Raw genomic sequence first — 19,823 nt, forward strand, 5'->3', positions numbered from 1 at the left:
CACCTGGAATGCACCATCTGAAAGATGGAAGGGGATTTAACAGCAATTTCAAAAGATAACTGGATAAATGCTTGAAAGGAAACTTGCAAAAAAGTCAACATTGGACATGTAATTTAATGTAATTGCCATTTAAAAGAATCAGAATAAATACAATTGGCCAAATGTTTCCTTCTTGGTTGTGAAAACATGTTTTTATAATATTCAATTTCTGAAATTCAATTATGTAAAAATCCAGACCTGATCTATATGCATACTTGCTTAAACAACCACTTTTCTTTGAAATTTAACAACCCTTTGAATCATCTTCTCAAGCCTCAATGCAGTATTCAACTTGATGAGTTGCAGAGAAATTCAGTGCCATCTGTTGCTGCATCAAACCAGCTCAACTGAAACTAATATAGCTAGTCTTAATCAGGAATTATTCTTGTATATTACTTTAATAAACAAATATCTTGGTTTGTTTGTTGAAAACAAATGCTGCAATAAATCAGAAAAATGTCATGCTACCACCAAACAGCAACTATTCAGAGAGGGTAGCCACGATCCTTCTGTATGTGGTTTCCATACAGACAACCACTTGTATTCTGACCATCTTCAATTTCAAAATAATCCAAAGGAGAGCACTTGCACAATGTAAAATATTTTGTTGTTTTTAAAATCTGACTGCCAGTTGTGAGCTTTCAATCATCCCTCTCAGCTTGTTCGTACACTGAATTCTTCCATAAATATGACAATTTTGTACTTCACCTACAAATTTCTGGTTGAGTTGGAAATCCTCAAGTGAATGGAAGATATTTTAAAAAGTGTTATCACTCAATCCCACTTATTATGCTTGTCCCAAATTTAAGTACTTACATATCACATTCCAAAATATGTGGGTGTTTTCAAAGAAGAGTAGATGAAAGGGCAGCCGACTTTCTGCCATTGGTGAAAGATCAATTGAATGTTTCTGCATATATTGATGCTCAAAATCCCCAAGTGGTGAAATTCGTTTGTAGGAGTACAAATGTTGCAAGAGTCTTAATGCCTATTAAAACAAAATTTTATTTAACTAATAAAACTTAGAATCAATAAATGCAGTTTGTATCTTAGCAACATTATGGAGTCATCTACACAGTCTGAGATGATGATACAGTTACTCAAAACCCCAAGAATAGCTTGATTCTCACATTTGCTTTACAATGAACAAAAGACAAATATAAAAGAAACAAACAATTTATTGTTCAAATTATTATCAAGCACCCCCATTCTCTTCCCTTTTGCCAAAAAACTCATTAAAAGTTTCCCAAAATACCCTCATTTCACTCGCCAAAATGTTATGCAAGTTAAAAGTACTAAGGCAAATTTTATTGTTCATCCAGCATCAAGCCACTACTTACTTTGTTCCCCTTTAGCTCTATTTGTTCCTACCTGATCAAAATTAAAATTCTTGGTTGTCTCATTTGACAATTTTATAATTTTTAATGCACTTTCAATGACTTCATAGTTATATGGATCCATCTTAAAATTAAAGAAAGATGACACTTCAATATTCAACAAATTATGTAGCAAATTTTTCATCTTTGTAAACATACTACTGAATAAGAGTTAGAAAATGCATCATTGCCGCCAAGTTTAATAACATAATGATTTGACTTTATTTGTTTTTAACCCTGAACTTGTTCTGGATGGAGGAAAAGGGAGCCACTAGGAAAGGCAGATCAGACTAAACACAATTGACCAAGTAATTTATTTTCACAACACTGAAAAAATTGTGTACAGTGAAAACAAGCTTCACCCAAAACAAAGCAAAACTGTATCCATTTCTATGAGTCTCAGTCTCGGTCAGGAAATGGTCCTCAAGTCTCTAGCAGGATTTCTTTTGCTCTAGAATTCTGACGATACATAAAATTCCCAACTGAGGATGTACACTCCTCCTGATTCCTGATGAATGGCCTCCTTCAGTACAATCGTTATAATGAAACATCCAATCTTTGTTTTCAGTATAATTTTTATAATTAGACACGACCCATGCTCATATCTACACTTCTGTGAGAAGCAGTGACCAACCTGGCTTCTCCAAGATAGTTCCCAGAGATCTGTGACTTCTAACACATAGGGTATGCTCAGTGCAACTCTGATTATCCAAAATGGTTGCGACTGGGGCCTAAGTTGGAGAATCGTTTTTTTGAAGAACTGGTCTTTTTTTTTAAAAAAACAGCCCAGTAGCAAGAGCAAATCATTTGCATCCATGTCTAAACAACAAGGGAAGGCTTTTAAAGCATTAAAATAACATTTAATTCCCACCAGTTTACCTATCTCGGCTGCACCATTTCATCAGATGCAAGGATCAACAATGAGATAGACAACAGACTCGCCAAGGCAAATAGCGCCTTTGGAAGACTACACAAAAGAGTCTGGAAAAACAACCAACTGAAAAACCTCACAAAGATAAGCGTATACAGAGCCGTTGTCATACCCACACTCCTGTTCGGCTCCGAATCATGGGTCCTCTACCGGCATCACCTACGGCTCCTTGAACGCTTCCACCAGCGTTGTCTCCGCTCCATCCTCAACATCCATTGGAGCGCTTTCATCCCTAACGTCTAAGTACTCGAGATGGCAGAGGTCGACAGCATCGAGTCCACGCTGCTGAAGATCCAGCTGCGCTGGGTGGGTCACGTCTCCAGAATGGAGGACCATCGCCTTCCCAAGATCGTGTTATATGGCGAGCTCTCCACTGGCCACCGTGACAGAGGTGCACCAAAGAAAAGGTACAAGGACTGCCTAAAGAAATCTCTTGGTGCCTGCCACATTGACCACCGCCAGTGGGTTGATATCGCCTCAAACCGTGCATCTTGGCGCCTCACAGTTTGGCGGGCAGCAACCTCCTTTGAAGAAGACCGCAGAGCCCACCTCACTGACAAAAGGCAAAGGAGGAAAAACCCAACCCCAACCAACCAATTTTCCCCTGCAGCCGCTGCAACCGTGACTGCCTGTCCCGCATCGGACTTGTCAGCCACAAACGAGCCTGCAGCTGACGTGGACTTTTACCCCCTCCATAAATCTTCGTCCGCGAAGCCAAGCCAAAGAAAGAAGAGAATTCCCACCAAAAAAAAAATGCTGGCCGCCACCAATCACTGAGACATCCCAACCACAGCCGATCCCCAGCACATACCACTTGCTGCTGATCCCCGGGGTTGCATCCCGGGCTGGTGGAACACTCACTGGCGAGTTGGCGGGCTCCTGTCTCCTCAGTCACTGGAGCTCCCAACGCCAGAGTCCCAACTCCAAATCCTCCCCTAGGCTTACCACACACGCACACCGGGGAAGTAAGCCGAGGGGAAGGATTTGAAGTCAGTGTCGGGGAGCTCCGCTGTGCTGAGGAGGGAAGGGGATAAGAAGGAACACCACTGAGCCCGAGTCCTTGCTCCTGCTTGGGAGACCACTCTCCTTGATGACACTGATACAAGGGATTCTTCCGACTGCTTGTAGCTGGGAGTCAGCAGCAGTTTGGAGAGAAAGTCAATAGGGGAAGGTAAAGATGAAATGGAATGAGAAAGGGGAGGGAGTTACCTGTAATGAAGATAATCGTCGTTCTAATTTCGTGTTGGGTAAAAAAAAATTTCTACCTGTGGAGGTCAGTTCAGCTCCGAAAGATTTTCGGATAAACGAGGATTTCTGAGTTGTTTTGGATATCCTCATTTATCGGAAATTTAAAGAAAAATTTGGATAATGAAAATTTCAGAGAATCTGATTTCAGATAACCGGAGTTGTATTTAAGATGATATAGCCAATGGAATTTAAGGTCACATCACTCTCAGCTTCCTGCTCTAATAATCATCCCAGGTTATTGTTGGTGATCTCCACAACTCAGTATATTACTTCCTGCTTCAATATTAGTTTTCCTTCAACTAGGGGCGTAGCCAGGTTCTAAAGTTAAGGGGAGCAGCACATAAAAAAGGTGCCATAACACATACCCAATGGTGAGTCAGTGGTGAATGGCAGACCTCACCGGATTCTTTGGTGGTGTTTGACTGGCAGGGGCTGTGGGGAAGGAAAGGAACCACTTTTGAAAAATTTGTTCCCCTCTTCACCCCCAACCCCCAGCTATGCCACTGCTTTCAAAACTTGGGAGCAAGCAGAGCAAGTATGATGATCTGCTATCAGTACATGCTTCCGCCAAAGTACAAGCATACATAAATTGCAATCTTGTTACATTACTCTTTGATATCTCCCTGGCAACTTTGTGCCAGTTTATCTGAAGGTGTCTATGATCCTTATTCACAATTAAATTCTCTCCTACAGGTAATGTTCTCCACCTGCCTATCTATATGAATATATATGTATATATATGTGTGTGTGTGTGTGTGTGTGTGTGTGTGTGTGTGTGTGTGTGTGTGTGTGTGTGTGTGTGTGTGTATTATGAATGGAGCTCCAACACAGTATCTAGAATGCAGCATCTGCTCTATTACGCTAATCATTTCATTTTACTGTTGTACTCTGGGGCTTTAACAAGCTAATATTCGGTAATGTCTGCGTGGGTTTGTTAGGGTTAGGGTTAGGGCAGAGAGTTGGAGGCGGCGGCCCCGGTCCGGGCACAGGGAAGGCAACGGCGGCCCCGGCCCCGGTCGGGCAGAGGGTAGGTGGCGGCGGCACCGATCTGGGCAGGAGCAAGGGGGAGGCAGCGGCCCCGGCCTCAGCCGAGTGAGGCAGGCGGAGGCCCCGGTCCGAGCAGAGAGTTGGAGGCGGCGGCCCCGGTCCGGGCACAGGGAAAGCAGTGGCGGCCCCAACCCCGGTCCGGGCAGAGGGTAGGCGGCGGCGGCCCCGATCCGGGCAGTATGGACCGACCTAAGAAGGGAGGCAGACCCCTCCAGCCCGGGTAAGAAAACCGCATAGGAGAAGGCCACTCCGATATAAAACCTACGACTCAAGGACCTCGTTGCCACGTTCCAGCTTGCTTGGCCACGGCACACGAACCATGGGTGTAAAGGGTGGGGCCAGTACTGCGCGCACTGCACTCGACCTAAAACCTCCTTTGCGCAGGCCCGAGGACAGGTCCACGTCCTCCCCCTCCACGTCCTCCCCCTCAAAAGATGCTCACAAACTTAAGCTCGCATGCTGGAACATCAGAACCATGCTAGACAAGGCTGACAGCCACCAACCTGAACGTCGGTCTGCCCTCATTGCACATGAACTCCTCAGACTTGACATCGACATAGCCGCTCTCAGTGAAGTCCGCCTGGCAGATGTAGGCAGCCTCCAAGAACGCGGCGCAGGCTACACACTCTACTGGTCTGGCAAGCCTTTGGATGAACGACGCCTATCTGGTGTAGGCTTCATGGTCAAGAACTCCATTGCCTCCAAACTCGAAAACCTCCCGACAGGCCACTCGGACCGGATCATGTCCATGCAACTCCCCCTTCAAAACAAGCGTCGCATCACCCTCATCAGTGTCTATGCTCCAACCCTCCAGGCAGAACCAGCAGAAAAGGACAAGTTCTACACTGACCTGCGCAACCTCATTCAACGCACCCCTACAGCCGACAAGGTTGTCATCCTTGGCGACTTCAACGCTCGCGTCGGCAAAGACTCAGAAACATGGCCAGGAATCCTGGGCAAGCATGGTGTCGGCAAGTGCAACGACAATGGGCACCTCCTGTTGGAGCTCTGTGCAGAACAGCGGCTTGTCATTACAAACACCCTTTTTCAGCAGAGGGATAGCCTGAAGACTACCTGGATGCATCCCCGATCCAAACACTGGCACGTCCTGGACTACGTCCTGGTGCGAGATAGAGACAAACGAGATATGCTCCACACCAGGGTCATGCCCAGCGCGAAATGTCACACTGACCACCGGCTGGTTCGCTGCAAGCTCAACCTTCACTTCAAGCCAAAGCCCAGGAACAGTAAAGCCCCCAGAAAGAGGTTCAATGTTGGAAACCTGCAGTCAGACGAAGTGAGAGGAAACTTCCAGGCAAACCTCAAAGCAAAGCTCGACGATGCAATCCCCCTCACGGACTCGTCCCCTGAAACCCTCTGGGATCAGCTGAAGACTGCCATACTGCAATCCACTGAAGAGGTACTGGGCTTCTCCTCTAGGAAAAACAAGGACTGGTTCGACGATAACAGCCAGGAACTCCAGGAGCTGCTGGCAAAGAAGCGAGCTGCCCACCAAGCTCACCTAAGAAAGCCGTCCTGTCCAGAGAAGAAACAAGCCTTCCGTCGCGCATGCAGCCATCTTCAGCGCAAACTCCGGGAGATCCAAAATGAGTGGTGGACTAGCCTCGCCAAGCGAACCCAGCTCAGCGCGAGCATTGGCGACTTCAGAGGTTTCCACGAGGCCCTAAAGGCTGTGTACGGCCCCTCACCCCAAGTCCAAAGCCCGCTGCGCAGTCAGACGACAAAGTCCTCCTCAGCGACAAGATCTCCATCCTCAACTGATGGTCAGAACACTTCCAATCTCTTTTCAGCGCCAACAGCTCAGTCCAAGATTCCGCCCTGCTCCAGCTCCCTCAACAGCCCCTAAAGCTAGAGCTGGATGAGGTCCTCACCCAGGATGAGACATATAAGGCAATTGAACAACTGAAAAGTGGCAAAGCAGCAGGTATGGATGGAATCCCCCCCCCCAGAGGTCTGGAAGGCTGGCGGCAAAACTCTGAATGTCAAACTGCATGAGTTTTTCAATCTTTGTTGGGACCAAGGAAAACTGCCTCAGGACCTTCGTGATGCCATCATCATCACCCTGTACAAAAACAAAGGTGAGAAATCAGACTGCTCAAACTACAGGCGAATCACGCTGCTCTCCATTGCAGGTAAAATCTTCGCTAGGATTCTCCTAAATAGAATAATACCTAGTGTCGCCGAGAATGTTCTCCCAGAATCACAGTGCGGCTTTCGCGCAAACAGAGGATCTACTGACATGGTCTTTGCCCTCAGACAGCTCCAAGAAAAGTGCAGAGAACAAAACAAAGGACTCTACATCACCTTTGTTGACCTCACCAAGGCCTTCGACACCGTGAGCAGGAAAGGGCTTTGGCAAACACTAGAGCGCATCGGATGCCCCCCAAAGTTCCTCAACATGGTTATCCAACTGCACGAAAACAAACAAGGTCGGGTCAGATACAGCAATGAGCTCTCTGAACCCTTCTCCATTAACAATGGCGTGAAGCAAGGCTGTGTTCTCGCACCAACCCTCTTTTCAATCTTCTTCAGCATGATGCTGAACCAAGCCAACAATGAAGACGCTGTTTACATCCGGAACCGCACGGATGGCAGTCTCTTCAATCTGAGGCGCCTGCAAGCTCACACCAAGACACAAGAGAAACTTGTCCGTGAACTACTCTTTGCAGATGATGCCGCTTTAGTTGCCCATTCAGAGCCAGCTCTTCAGCACTTGACGTCCTGCTTTGCGGAAACTGCCGAAATATTTGGCCTGGAAGTCAGCCTGAAGAAAACTGAGGTCCTCCATCAGCCAGCTCCCCACCATGACTACCAGCCCCCCCACATCTCCATCGGGCACACAAAACTCAAAACGGTCAACCAGTTTACCTATCTCGGCTGCACCATTTCATCAGATGCAAGGATCGACAACGAGATAGACAACAGACTCGCCAAGGCAAATTGCGCCTTTGGAAGACTACACAAAAGAGTCTGGAAAAACAACCAACTGAAAAACCTCACAAAGATAAGCGTATACAGAGCCGTTGTCATACCCACACTCCTGTTCGGCTCCGAATCATGGGTCCTCTACCGGCATCACCTACGGCTCCTAGAACGCTTCCACCAGCGTTGTCTCCGCTCCATCCTCAACATTCATTGGAGCGCCTTCATCCCTAACATCGAAGTACTCGAGATGGCAGAGGCCGACAGCATCGAGTCCACGCCGCTGAAGATCCAGTTGCGCTGGGTGGGTCACGTCTCCAGAATGGAGGACCATCGCCTTCCCAAGATCGTGTTATATGGCGAGCTCTCCACTGGCCACCGTGACAGAGGTGCACCAAAGAAGAGGTACAAGGACTGCCTAAAGAAATCTCTTGGTGCCTGCCACATTGACCACCGCCAGTGGGCTGATATCGCCTCAAACCGTGCATCTTGGCGCTTCACAGTTCGGCGGAGAGCAACCTCCTTTGAAGAAGACCGCAGAGCCCACCTCACTGACAAAAGACAAAGGAGGAAAAACCCAACACCCAACCCCAACCAACCAATTTTCCCCTGCAACCGCTGCAACCGTGTCTGCCTGTGCCGCATCGGACTTGTCAGCCACAATTCGAGCCTGCAGCTGACGTGGACATTTACCCCCTCCATAAATCTTCGTCCGTGAAGCCAAGCCAAAGAATATATACATATACAAATATATATATATATACATATATATATATATACATATACAAATATATATATATATATATATATATATACACACACATATATATACATATTCTTTTCTTTGGCTTGGCTTCGCGGACGAAGATTTATGGAGGGGGTAAAAAGTCCACGTCAGCTGCAGGCTCGTTTGTGGCTGACAAGTCCGATGCGGGACAGGCAGACACGATTGCAGCGGTTGCAGGGGAAAATTGGTGGGTTGGGGTTGGGTGTTGGGTTTTTCCTCCTTTGCCTTTTGTCAGTGAGGTGGGCTCTGCGGTCTTCTTCAAAGGAGGTTGCTGCCCGCCAAACTGTGAGGCGCCAAGATGCACGGTTTGAGGCATTATCAGCCCACTGGCGGTGGTCAATGTGGCAGGCACCAAGAGATTTCTTTAGGCAGTCCTTGTACCTTTTCTTTGGTGCACCTCTGTCACGGTGGCCAGTGGAGAGCTCGCCATATAACACGATCTTGGGAAGGCGATGGTCCTCCATTCTGGAGACGTGACCCATCCAGCGCAGCTGGATCTTCAGCAGCGTGGACTCGATGCTGTCGACCTCTGCCATCTCGAGTACTTCGACGTTAGGGATGTAAGCGCTCCAATGGATGTTGAGGATGGAGCTGAGACAACGCTGGTGGAAGCGTTCTAGGAGCCGTAGGTGGTGCCGGTAGAGGACCCATGATTCGGAGCCAAACAGGAGTGTGGGTATGACAACGGCTCTGTATACACTTATCTTTGTGAGGTTTTTCAGTTGGTTGTTTTTCCAGACTCTTTTGTGTAGTCTTCCAAAGGCGCTATTTGCCTTGGCGAGTCTGTTGTCTATCTCATTGTCGATCCTTGCATCTGATGAAATGGTGCAGCCGAGATAGGTAAACTGGTTGACCGTTTTGAGCTTTGTGTGCCCGATGGAGATGTGGGGGGGCTGGTAATCATGGTGGGGAGCTGGCTGATGGAGGACCTCAGTTTTCTTCAGGCTGACTTCCAGGCCAAACATTTTGGCAGTTTGCGCAAAGCAGGACGTCAAGCGCTGAAGAGCTGGCTCTGAATGGGCAACTAAAGCGGCATCGTCTGCAAAGAGTAGTTCACGGACAAGTTTCTCTTGTGTCTTGGTGTGAGCTTGCAGGCGCCTCAGATTGAAGAGACTGCCATCCGTGCGGTACCGGATGTAAACAGCGTCTTCATTGTTGGGGTCTTTCATGGCTTGGTTCAGCATCATGCTGAAGAAGATTGAAAAGAGGGTTGGTGCGAGAACACAGCCTTGCTTCACGCCATTGTTAATGGAGAAGGGTTCAGAGAGCTCATTGCTGTATCTGACCCGACCTTGTTGGTTTTCGTGCAGTTGGATAATCATGTTGAGGAACTTCGGGGGACATCCGATGCGCTCTAGTATTTGCCAAAGCCCTTTCCTGCTCACGGTGTCGAAGGCTTTGGTGAGGTCAACAAAGGTGATGTAGAGTCCTTTGTTTTGTTCTCTGCACTTTTCTTGGAGCTGTCTGAGGGCAAAGACCATGTCAGTAGTTCCTCTGTTTGCGCGAAAGCCGCACTGTGATTCTGGGAGAATATTCTCGGCGACTCTAGGTATTATTCTATTTAGTAGAATCCTAGCGAAGATTTTGCCTGCAATGGAGAGCAACGTGATTCCCCTGTAGTTTGAGCAGTCTGATTTCTCGCCTTTGTTTTTGTACAGGGTGATGATGGTGGCATCACGAAGATCCTGAGGCAGTTTACCTTGGTCCCAACAAAGCTTGAAAAACTCATGCAGTTTGGCATGCAGAGTTTTGCCGCCAGCCTTCCAGACTTCTGGGGGGATTCCATCCATACCTGCTGCTTTGCCACTTTTCAGTTGTTCGATTGCCTTATATGTCTCATCCAGGGTGGGAACCTCATCCAGCTCTAGCCTTAGGGGCTGTTGAGGGAGCTGGAGCTCATATATATACACATATATACACACACACACACACATATATACACATATATACACACACACACACACACATATATACACATATATACACACACACACACACATATATATACACATATATACACACACACACACATATATACACATATATACACACACACACACACACACATATATATATAACTTTTTTTGTAAATCACCCTCCTGCTCCAACCCATACCTTCAGTTTCTTTAAAACAAACCAAGCATCATCTTAAATGTACATAACAGAGCACACACAGCCCTCTGTAGCAGCAAATTTTAAAAATGCAATATTCTTGATGCATCTGCACCTTTATTTTGATATATATGCAAGCCTAATTTCTCTCAATCCAGAATTTAACTGATATCTCCCCTATCAAGAAGAAAATGACAAAGTAGCACCTGCTTCCAATCCTAAAACCTGGCCAATCATCCATCATGCCTTTTCTCCTAATTAATGCTTTAAATCTATGGCATAAGTAGAAGAGCAGATTGATTTAACCGAGGCTTACCTTACGCAAAGAACCACTTAAACTAACAACCAGGTCAGATTTATTTTTCAACAAAGGCATGACTTCAATAGTCCTTTCCAAAAGTTTAGCTTGAGATTGTTTTACATCACTTGACTCTCCTTCACCATGATGGCCACCTGTACCACGTAGAAGCAACGTCTCTATATACAATTGCAGTGCAACATCACTGTTCAGTCCAAAAGCCCTGAAAGAGAATGATTGAGCATTTAGCAATTAAGCAGATTACAATTTAAGTAACCAAATAATTTAGGCAATTTTTTTCAATATTCACATTTAAGATATAAATCTGGTGCCAAGACTAAACAAAAATGTCAGCAACATTTGAGGAAATGCTTGGATCGCTGCTTAGTTCCAGTAAACTCAAACTGTTCAGTACACAGACTCTGTTGATTTTAATGAACTAACTATTTGTACTTCTCAATGAAATCATTATTACCTGCAGTACTGCATTATTAGCTTGGAGTCCACATTCGGATTCTGCACCAAAATAAGGACACATTCCTTCTTCTTTGCTGGATTGTCTCTAAATGTTGACTGAAACAAGATCTAGAAAGAAAAGAAATGAAAGGTATTGATATTAATTCAATTTATTAATAATTCACAAAGGGGGCATTTGCACCAACTTAAAAAATGATTTGAAATGGTGTATAAAAAGTGCCTGCCACATTGACCACCGCCAGTGGGCTGATATCGCCTCAAACCGTGCATCTTGGCGCCTCACAGTTCGGCGGGCAGCAACCTCCTTTGAAGAAAACCGCAGAGCCCACCTCACTGACAAAAGACAAAGGAGGAAAAACCCAACACCCAACCCCAACCCACCAATTTTCCCTTGCAACCGGTGCAACCGTGTCTGCCTGTCCCGCATCGGACTTGTCAGCCACAAACGAGCCTGCAGCTGACGTGGACATTACCCCTCCATAAATCTTCGCCCGCGAAGCCAAGCCAAAGAAGACGATCAAGGGAAATAGCCTAAATCCAGACTTAAATTCAAAGGCAGTCAAAGACCACCTTATCAGGTTTACATGAACATTCACCATTTATCAGTGAAAATTGTTTGTAATATTTCATTTTTTTCTTTTAAGTTTTTCTTTGTTTCCTGAGAAATGGACAACACTGACAGCTATGTTGTAGTACAGTTCTCACTTCCCTAAGGTGGTGGGAGGAGGATTTGAACAGCAACAATGGTAAATTCGACGGCAGGACGGTGATCTCGTGGTGATGCTGAAAGAAAATGAAAAATTGCTGGCTCTTTTATAAAAAGGCAATTCCTGATTTCATTCAAGTGTCCAAGACTTAATCTCAAGAAAATGATCCTTGCTGTAGATTCCTCATCTAAAAGTAGAGGAAAAAAAGTGTGAACACTTCAGGATCAAAAGCCTCTGAGTTCGGATGGAGGGTTTTCAATTTGAAGTGTTAAATGTTTCTCTCTCAGTTTCTGCTTCTCTTCTACAACAAATGTAGAAAGGTTATGTAAATATGATCATACGCTTCAGTGGAAAAAATTAAATGTGGAGTATTTTTTCAATAGCAGGAGAGGAAAGGTGTCTGATTTAGAGAGACTTGGGTATTCTTGTATGGGAAACACTGAAAATTAACTACTGCGAGAAATTAGGAAGGCAAATGTTACACTGAGATTGTACAGATTTAGTTTCTGACCAGAGTGGGAATACTTGCAATAGAAGATGTACATCATGTTGATTTTTAGGATGCCTGATTGATTGCACAATATGAGATCAAGCTCTCCAATCCTAAACTGAAGAGTTGATTGAAACATACAATACTTTCTGAGGGATTCACAAGGCAGAAGGAGCAATGGGAGAATCCTAGCGTGTCTAGGATCAGAAGTCCAGTGTCAAAATAAGGCATCAGCCATTCAGAATTCAGATAGAGAAATTCTTTATTCAAAGTCATGAATCTTAAGAATTCTCTGCATTGGAGGCTCAGTTGTTGAATATATTTAAGACATTAGTTGATTTAAAAAAAACAAAATCAGTTAGTGCAATAAAACCTCGATGAGGTAGATTTATTGAACTGTGAGGCAGATAAGGAGCTCAATTGCTGACTTTATTATGTTACCTATTAACTATTATGAGAACATGAGGAAAAATCCAGTTTTTCATGATTACTTTTTTGTCGTAATGGCACAGACATGTAAATATTACATGAAATTGCCTTCTGTCTGCCGTAAAGCAGATAAAGTGTCTCCTTTAGTGTTGCCCTTTACCCCTTACAGAAAGAGAAGCAAAAGAGAGTCCCTTCAGAGTCATTGTCTGTCTGTGGATTTGCCTCCAGTGCTCCTGCAGCTGCACTGACTCCTGTCCAAGTTATCAGCAACCCAAGCTCCAGATCCAAACCTCTGACACGATAAGGAAGCCTTCAGAGCCTGAGGCCCTTTTGGAACCCTTCTTGCTCTTAGCACCCTCTCGAATTCCGGCTCTAATACCTGGTTCCCATGAAGCAGTGTCCTGCAGTATGCAGCCTGGATGGGGGTGGGGTGGGTCATCCAACTCCAAGGTGCCCATAGCCTGTGTAGTTTCCTCAGGCACCAAGCCCCTCACTGGTCACCGTACTGAAGGATCGTCTCCTCTGCTTCTCCTTCTCAACTGGGGGGTGGGGGAGGGGGGTGTTCTTCTGCCCTACACTGGTCCACTGCTCCAGAGCCTGCAACCCCTCGTGACCACTGCCGAGCTCAGGCACTGCCATCTTAAGAATAGACCCCGCGGTGGCAGGATTTTACTTCTAAACACCGTCGGCTCCTTCAAAAAGCTGTTTAAAGCCTGTATGGAGTTGTCAGTATCAGGACCAGACAGTTGAACCCTTCAGAACACCAATGTGTCTCCGCTCTTAGAGGTCTGCACCAGCAGCAGCATTAACATTAGAGCAGCTCCAGCAGCGCCATCAATTTTTAAAAATTCAGAGTGCAAAGTTTGTTTTTGTTGGAAGAGAGAGAGGTTAAGCCTTAATCTCTGTTATTTCCATATGGCTGACAACATCCTATTGATAGAGGCTACTTCATAACCTCAGGTGTCAGCGAATTCATTTTGACATGTTAAAACTATTACTTAAAATTACCTCAGTTCTAATAGATAATATTTGACAGAGATATACTTACACCAAGTTTACTGAGCTTCAGACCCCACTCTGTATCAACAATCAAAGAATTGAACTTCTGTCTTTGTTCCTCTTCCTGAAGCAAATCAGCCAGTTGTGCACCAACAACAGCAACTGCCTGAAATAGTAAGATTCATGAATGAAGATAGGAAAACAAATTCCACAAGTTAATCAGTGTAATCCCTACCTCTATCAGAACATTCAAGGGTCACCTCCCATGTTCTCACAACTGTTTCTCCACCTTCCAACTCTGCTTCTGAAGCTTTCTGAAAATTGATCTCAGTGTTTTTAGATCTGAACTCTGAGTGTTCTCAAATCAAAAGATCTGACAAATTAGCAAAGTTCACAAAATTGCTGGAAAAACTCAGCAGGTCACTCAGCATCCATAGAAAGCAAAAGGCAGTCAACTTTTCGAGCTGGACCCCATCTTTGGGAGTGTCAAAAATCAGGCAGATGCCTAAATGAAAAGTTTGGAGAGGGGGGAGGGAGGGGAAAGGTAGAGAACAGTCCAACAGGCAAGAAGTAATATGTGGATAACTAACTTCAGAGGTTAGTTGATTGTGATAGCATGCCAACTGTAATTATTTAAACTCTTATGAAGATTCCATTAAACAGGTGGGAATGTAGAAGATAAAGGAGTTGAGAAATGATGGAGGAGAAGGCAAGGGGTTGATAAAAATAGCTCTCTGATGGAAGGGGGTGAGGAGTTGGAGGTAGAGAGACAGAAAGATGAGGGGATAGGGAGGATCATGGAAACTGGAAGTCAATATTGATTCCATCCCGTAGGAGAATGCCAAGATGGAATAAAAGATATTGTTCCTCCAATTTGTGGGTGGTCTCAACTTGGCAGTATATGAGTGTTATAGATAGAGAAATTAGGTTAAAATGGCTTAAGTTAAAATGTGATGATTAATCATAAAAAGGGAAGCCAGAACGGACAGGGAGCTTACTAGCAGCCAAGGACAAAAAGTTCAGCTGGATATGTTTTTTTTAAACATATCTTTTCATGGTCATAGTGAGAGACATGCAGGAGACAAAAGATTGATAAGAAGGGTGAGAAACAGAATTTAGTGTATGTAGAGTTCGCAGCGTACGTAACGAACGTGATAATTAAAAATGCAGTTGTACTTAGAATGCTTTTGCAATACTAACCATTTAAACAGTATTAATAAGAAGGGGAAGGGCAAACAACAAGGGTATAAAAATCAATGCACTGTATGTATCGGGGCTTAACTGGTGAGAAGCCAGTTGAGTCCAACTCTGCAGACTTGTAAATAAAGCTTGTCGTGTCATCAGTTTTAAAGAGACTCATGTGTGAGAAGTTTTATTTCTGACAATTGGGGGCTCGTCCGGGATCTACACTCCAGCCGTGAGGGGAGGCGAGAAGAGGGACATCGGAGGTGGTGCACCCCGCTGAGTTCAGCGGCTCCTAGTCTCTTGCTCGTCGCTTCGGGCGGCTTGAGCGAGTGGTATCCGGACAAGGTGACACGACAAGACGGAGAGGAGAAGGGTGACGGTTCAATCCCCGAGAAGACACCGGTAAGTGACGACTTACGATTGTGGTGTGGGGATTGGGTAACAGGTGTAACGGGATACACCTGTTTGGATAAAAAAAAAACCTAACGTAATAGATCAGGTATAGAGCTTTTGTCGTGGCGTGAGGACCCTGTCGTGGGACTCTAGGATAGACCCCAGGGAAACCTCGGCGGTAACCGAAGGAGGGACAGCACCTCCGACGAAGTGCCGAGAAGAGAGGGGTCGACCCCAGGGAAACCTCAGCGGTAACCGAAGGAGGGACAGTACCTCCGACGAGGCGTCTGAGAAGAAGGGAGTAGGGTCCAGAACGAGAGGGTCCTCAGCAACGATAAACGGATCTAGGTGGGAAAATGGGAGGATCAAAATCTAAGGGCTCGTCTGAAAATTCAGGACAATTCCTGGGAGTTCCCCTTGACAGCCCTTTGGGGAGAATGTTTGAAAATTGGGATAGTAAAAGATATCGAGACAAAAACAAGAAAAAGATGGTTCAATATTGTCTCCTTTGGTCGAAACAACCTATTAAAGGTTCCTCGGTCTGGTGGCCGAAATTTGGATCTGATGAGGATTGGGTTAGACAAGCATTAAACATATATGTAAATTCGAGACCAAAGGTGAATCAAGAAGAGTCAGCATATGCATTTTGTTGGGTTCCCTGGCCAGGATCCTTAACAAAATGTTTTAAATTGAGGGTAGCGGGAGAAAAGAAGTGGGAACCTCTGGACAACCTCCCCCCTCCTTATGTTCCCCCGGTGCCCACTGCGCCCGAGGGAAGCTCGCTGCTGGAGGGGAAAGGTGATGAATCTGATTGCCCCGGAAGGGGCCGGGAACAAAGGGATGAATTAAGGGAGTCGGACCCTAAACTTCCACCGGTAAACCGACCCTGGACAAGATCCCAGACTGGTCCAGGACCATCAAAGTTTTCAGTAAGCCTAAATCCCCTGAGGGAAGTTCCTATGGGAGGACCGGGAGGGGGAACGGGATATGTGAATGTTCCCCTAACTAGTACAGAGGTGCGGGGATTTAAGAAAGAAATGAAAAAGTTATTGTAAGATCCTATAGGACTGGCCGAACAGCTCGACCAATTCCTGGGACCAAACACATATACGTGGGAAGAGATGCAGGCAATAATGGGAACATTATTCTCACCCCAGGAGAGGCAGATGATTCGACGGGCTGCCCTCCTCATGTGGAAATATGAACAACCTGGGGACCCCAGACCCCATGAACAAAAATATCCCTTAAATGAACCCAGGTGGGACAAAAGAACACCCGAGGGATTGGCAAGTATGAGACAATATAGAGAGTGGACAATTAAAGGGATATGGGAGGCTGTGCCAAAGGGTCACAATTTCACCAAGGCATTTGGGAACCACCAGGGGAAAGACGAGTCCCCTACTGATTTCTTGGAGAGGGTGAGAAAGAATGTCCAACAGTATGCGGGCGTGGACCCTAGTACACCAATGGGTGAACAGCTTATTCGAATTGAATTTGTTTCCAGATCATGGCAGGACATTAGAAAGAAACTAGAAAAGGAGGAGGACTAGAGCGAAAAACCCCTAAGCGACCTGTTAAAAAAGGCGCAAAAAGTATATGTGCAGAGAGAAGAAGAAGATCAAAAGAGGGCGACAAAGGTTATGGTACAGACTATCCGACAGATGAATGCCGAATCCAGAGGGGAAAGAAAACAAAACCTTCCTCTAAACAATCCAAGATATCCAAGAGAGGGAAGACCCCGGAGGTTCGTTAAGTGCTATTACTGCAATGAGGAAGGACACTTTAAGAGGGAATGCCCCCGATACAAGAGGGAATTGCGTGCCCTCGAACTTATGGAAGAAGATTAGGGGGGTCAGGGGTTCCAAATGTTGGGGACCAAGTATAAGAGGGAACCCCTGGTAAAACTAAAAATTGGTCCCAAGGGAGAAGAGGTGGTGTTTATGGTGGACACAGGAGCGGAACGAAGTAGTGTAATAACTGTGCCAATCGGGACTGAACCTGTAAAAAGTAATTTGAAAATTTCTGGGATAGAAGGGGCTCCCAGAATGGTATCAATAATTCCCCAAGTAACAGTGAAACTGGAAGAAAGAGAAGGGGTACAAGGCCTCTTGTTGTTACCGTCGGCTGGATTTAACCTCCTAGGAAGGGACTTACAGGCTCTTAGGTTTGGGTGCTCTCCCTGTGGACGGAGAAGTGCGAGTCCACCTCTGTGCTCTAAAGGAAGAGGATGAACGGCACATTGACGAGAGAGTCTGGTATAAGGAGGGAAATCGAGGAGGTCTGGACATCCCACCTTTACATGTCACATTAATACCAGGTCATCAGCCGGTAAGGAAACGTCAGTATCCTATTTCTTTGGAAGGGAGAAAAGGGCTACAGCCGGTAATTGAGACTCTAATACGAGACAGACTATTAGAAGAATGCATGTCACCTTATAACACCCCAATACTCCCAGTGAAAAAGTCAGATAGATCCTATCGCCTAGTTCAGGATCTAAGAAGTTTGAATGCTATTGTTCAGACCCGCCACCCAGTGGTGCCTAATCCCTATACTATTATGAGTCGGATTCCCCCAGACCATGAGTGGTTTAGTGTTATCGACTTGAAGGATGCCTTCTGGACGTGTCCATTAGAAGAGGAAAGTAGAGATATGTTCGCGTTTGAATGGGAAAATCCATGGACAGGTAGTCGGAGACAGCTTCGGTGGACTGTATTGCCCCAAGGGTTCACTGAATCTCCGAACCTGTTTGGACAAATGCTAGAACAAATCCTGGCGGACTATCCACAATCTGATGATTCCCAACTAATGCAGTATGTGGACGATTTACTATTATCAGGACCCAAGGAACAAGAAATGAGGGGAGATACAATTAGACTCTTGAATTATCTGGGGAAAAAGGGTCTACGGGTGTCCAGGAACAAGTTACAGTTCGTTGAGAGAACTGTGGTATATCTGGGACACCAGATAAGTAAAGGACAGAAACGGATTACCCCTGAACGGATTGCGGGAATCACTAGAATGCCGTTACCCCGTAATAAGAAGGAAATAAGACAATTCCTGGGACTCTTAGGTTACTGTAGGTTATGGATAGAGGACTACTCAGCTTTGGTGAAGTTTATGTATGAAAAGCTGACAAATGAAAATGAATATCCATTGAAATGGACCCAGGAGGAGGAGGGATGGTTTGAGGACTTGAAGCATCGCCTGACACGAGCCCCGGTACTCACTCTGCCCTCTTTAAAACAGCCCTTCCAGCTATTTGTCACTCATAACCAAGGAACAGCTGTGGGAGTTTTAACACAGGAAAAAGGCGGTCAGCGACACCCAGTGGCTTTCCTTTCCAAAATGATGGACCCAGTGTCTCGCGGATGGCCGATGTGTATCCAGGGAGTAGCGGCTGCTGCTCTGTTGGTAGAGGAAGCACGTAAACTTACTTTTGGAGGAAAGATGACTGTGTACACCTCCCATTCTGTGAGTGTTTTATTAACACAAACTGCCCATCGATGGCTGACTGATTCTCGCATATTAAAGTATGAAACCATTTTAATGGTCGGAGAAGATCTACAGTTTGCAAAGATTAATAGCTGCAACCCAGCTCAGTTTTTATACGGCAGTGAAACAGAGAGAGAGGTGGAGCACGACTGTGTCGAGTTGACGGATCTTCAGACCAAGACCCGAGAAGACCTTTGCGATACTCCTCTGGGAGAAGGATATGAATTCTACATTGACGGCTCCGCCAGATGTGTTGACGGAATGAGAAGAAGTGGGTATGCTATAATAGAAGGAAATACTTGGAAAGTAGTAGAATCCACGAGACTACCCGGAAGCTGGTCAGCACAGTCCTGTGAACTATATGCCTTGCAGAGAACCCTCAGAATACTGGCAGAGAAAACTGGAACGATTTACACTGATTCCAAATACGCATACGGGGTAGTGCATACCTTTGGTAAGATCTGGAAGGAGCGTGGTCTAATTACATCAAGAGGAAAGGAATTGGCACACGAACAGATGATTACTCTGACTTTAGAAGCCTTGACATTACCCCAGGAAATAGCAGTGGTCTACATACCAAGCCATCAGAGGGGAGATATCCCGACAGCAATTGGAAATAGACTGGCTGATGAAGAAGCCAAAAGGGCAGCCATGCAACAAGAAGTCCGTTTGCTGACCTTAATCCCAATAAGACAAGACATAAAGAAGGCTCCCATTTTCACTGCTAAGGAAGAAAAGGACATGGCTCAGCTGGGCGCAAGCCAGCTGCCTGATGGAACATGGAAGACACCAGATGGAAGAATGGTTCTAAATAAAGAAATAACTCGCAATATTTTAAAACACCTGCATCATCAGAGCCACTGGGGCACC

At 45.6% G+C, this 19,823-nt stretch overlaps 1 protein-coding gene and 1 long non-coding RNA gene across 2 annotated transcripts in view; one reads left to right on the plus strand and one right to left on the minus strand.

Annotated features, from left to right (window-relative positions):
* kntc1 (kinetochore associated 1) overlaps positions 1-19,823 on the minus strand; it is a 207,699-nt gene that overhangs the window by 52,548 nt on the left and 135,328 nt on the right. The window contains exons 42-46 of the mRNA XM_069933231.1: positions 13,933-14,049; positions 11,257-11,366; positions 10,800-11,004; positions 1,411-1,500; positions 856-1,027 (exon numbers count right to left, since the gene is read on the minus strand). Coding sequence (XP_069789332.1) covers positions 856-1,027; positions 1,411-1,500; positions 10,800-11,004; positions 11,257-11,366; positions 13,933-14,049 — 694 coding nt within the window. The remainder of the gene's footprint in view (positions 1-855; positions 1,028-1,410; positions 1,501-10,799; positions 11,005-11,256; positions 11,367-13,932; positions 14,050-19,823) is intronic.
* Positions 14,782-19,823, plus strand: part of LOC138761323 (uncharacterized) — a 70,494-nt gene continuing 65,452 nt past the window's right edge. Inside the window, exon 1 of the long non-coding RNA XR_011356258.1 lies at positions 14,782-15,470. This is a non-coding gene — a long non-coding RNA (uncharacterized lncRNA). The remainder of the gene's footprint in view (positions 15,471-19,823) is intronic.

This window comes from Narcine bancroftii, chromosome 4 (assembly GCF_036971445.1).
Source record: "Narcine bancroftii isolate sNarBan1 chromosome 4, sNarBan1.hap1, whole genome shotgun sequence".
In the NCBI taxonomy this organism is placed as follows: domain Eukaryota; kingdom Metazoa; phylum Chordata; class Chondrichthyes; order Torpediniformes; family Narcinidae; genus Narcine; species Narcine bancroftii.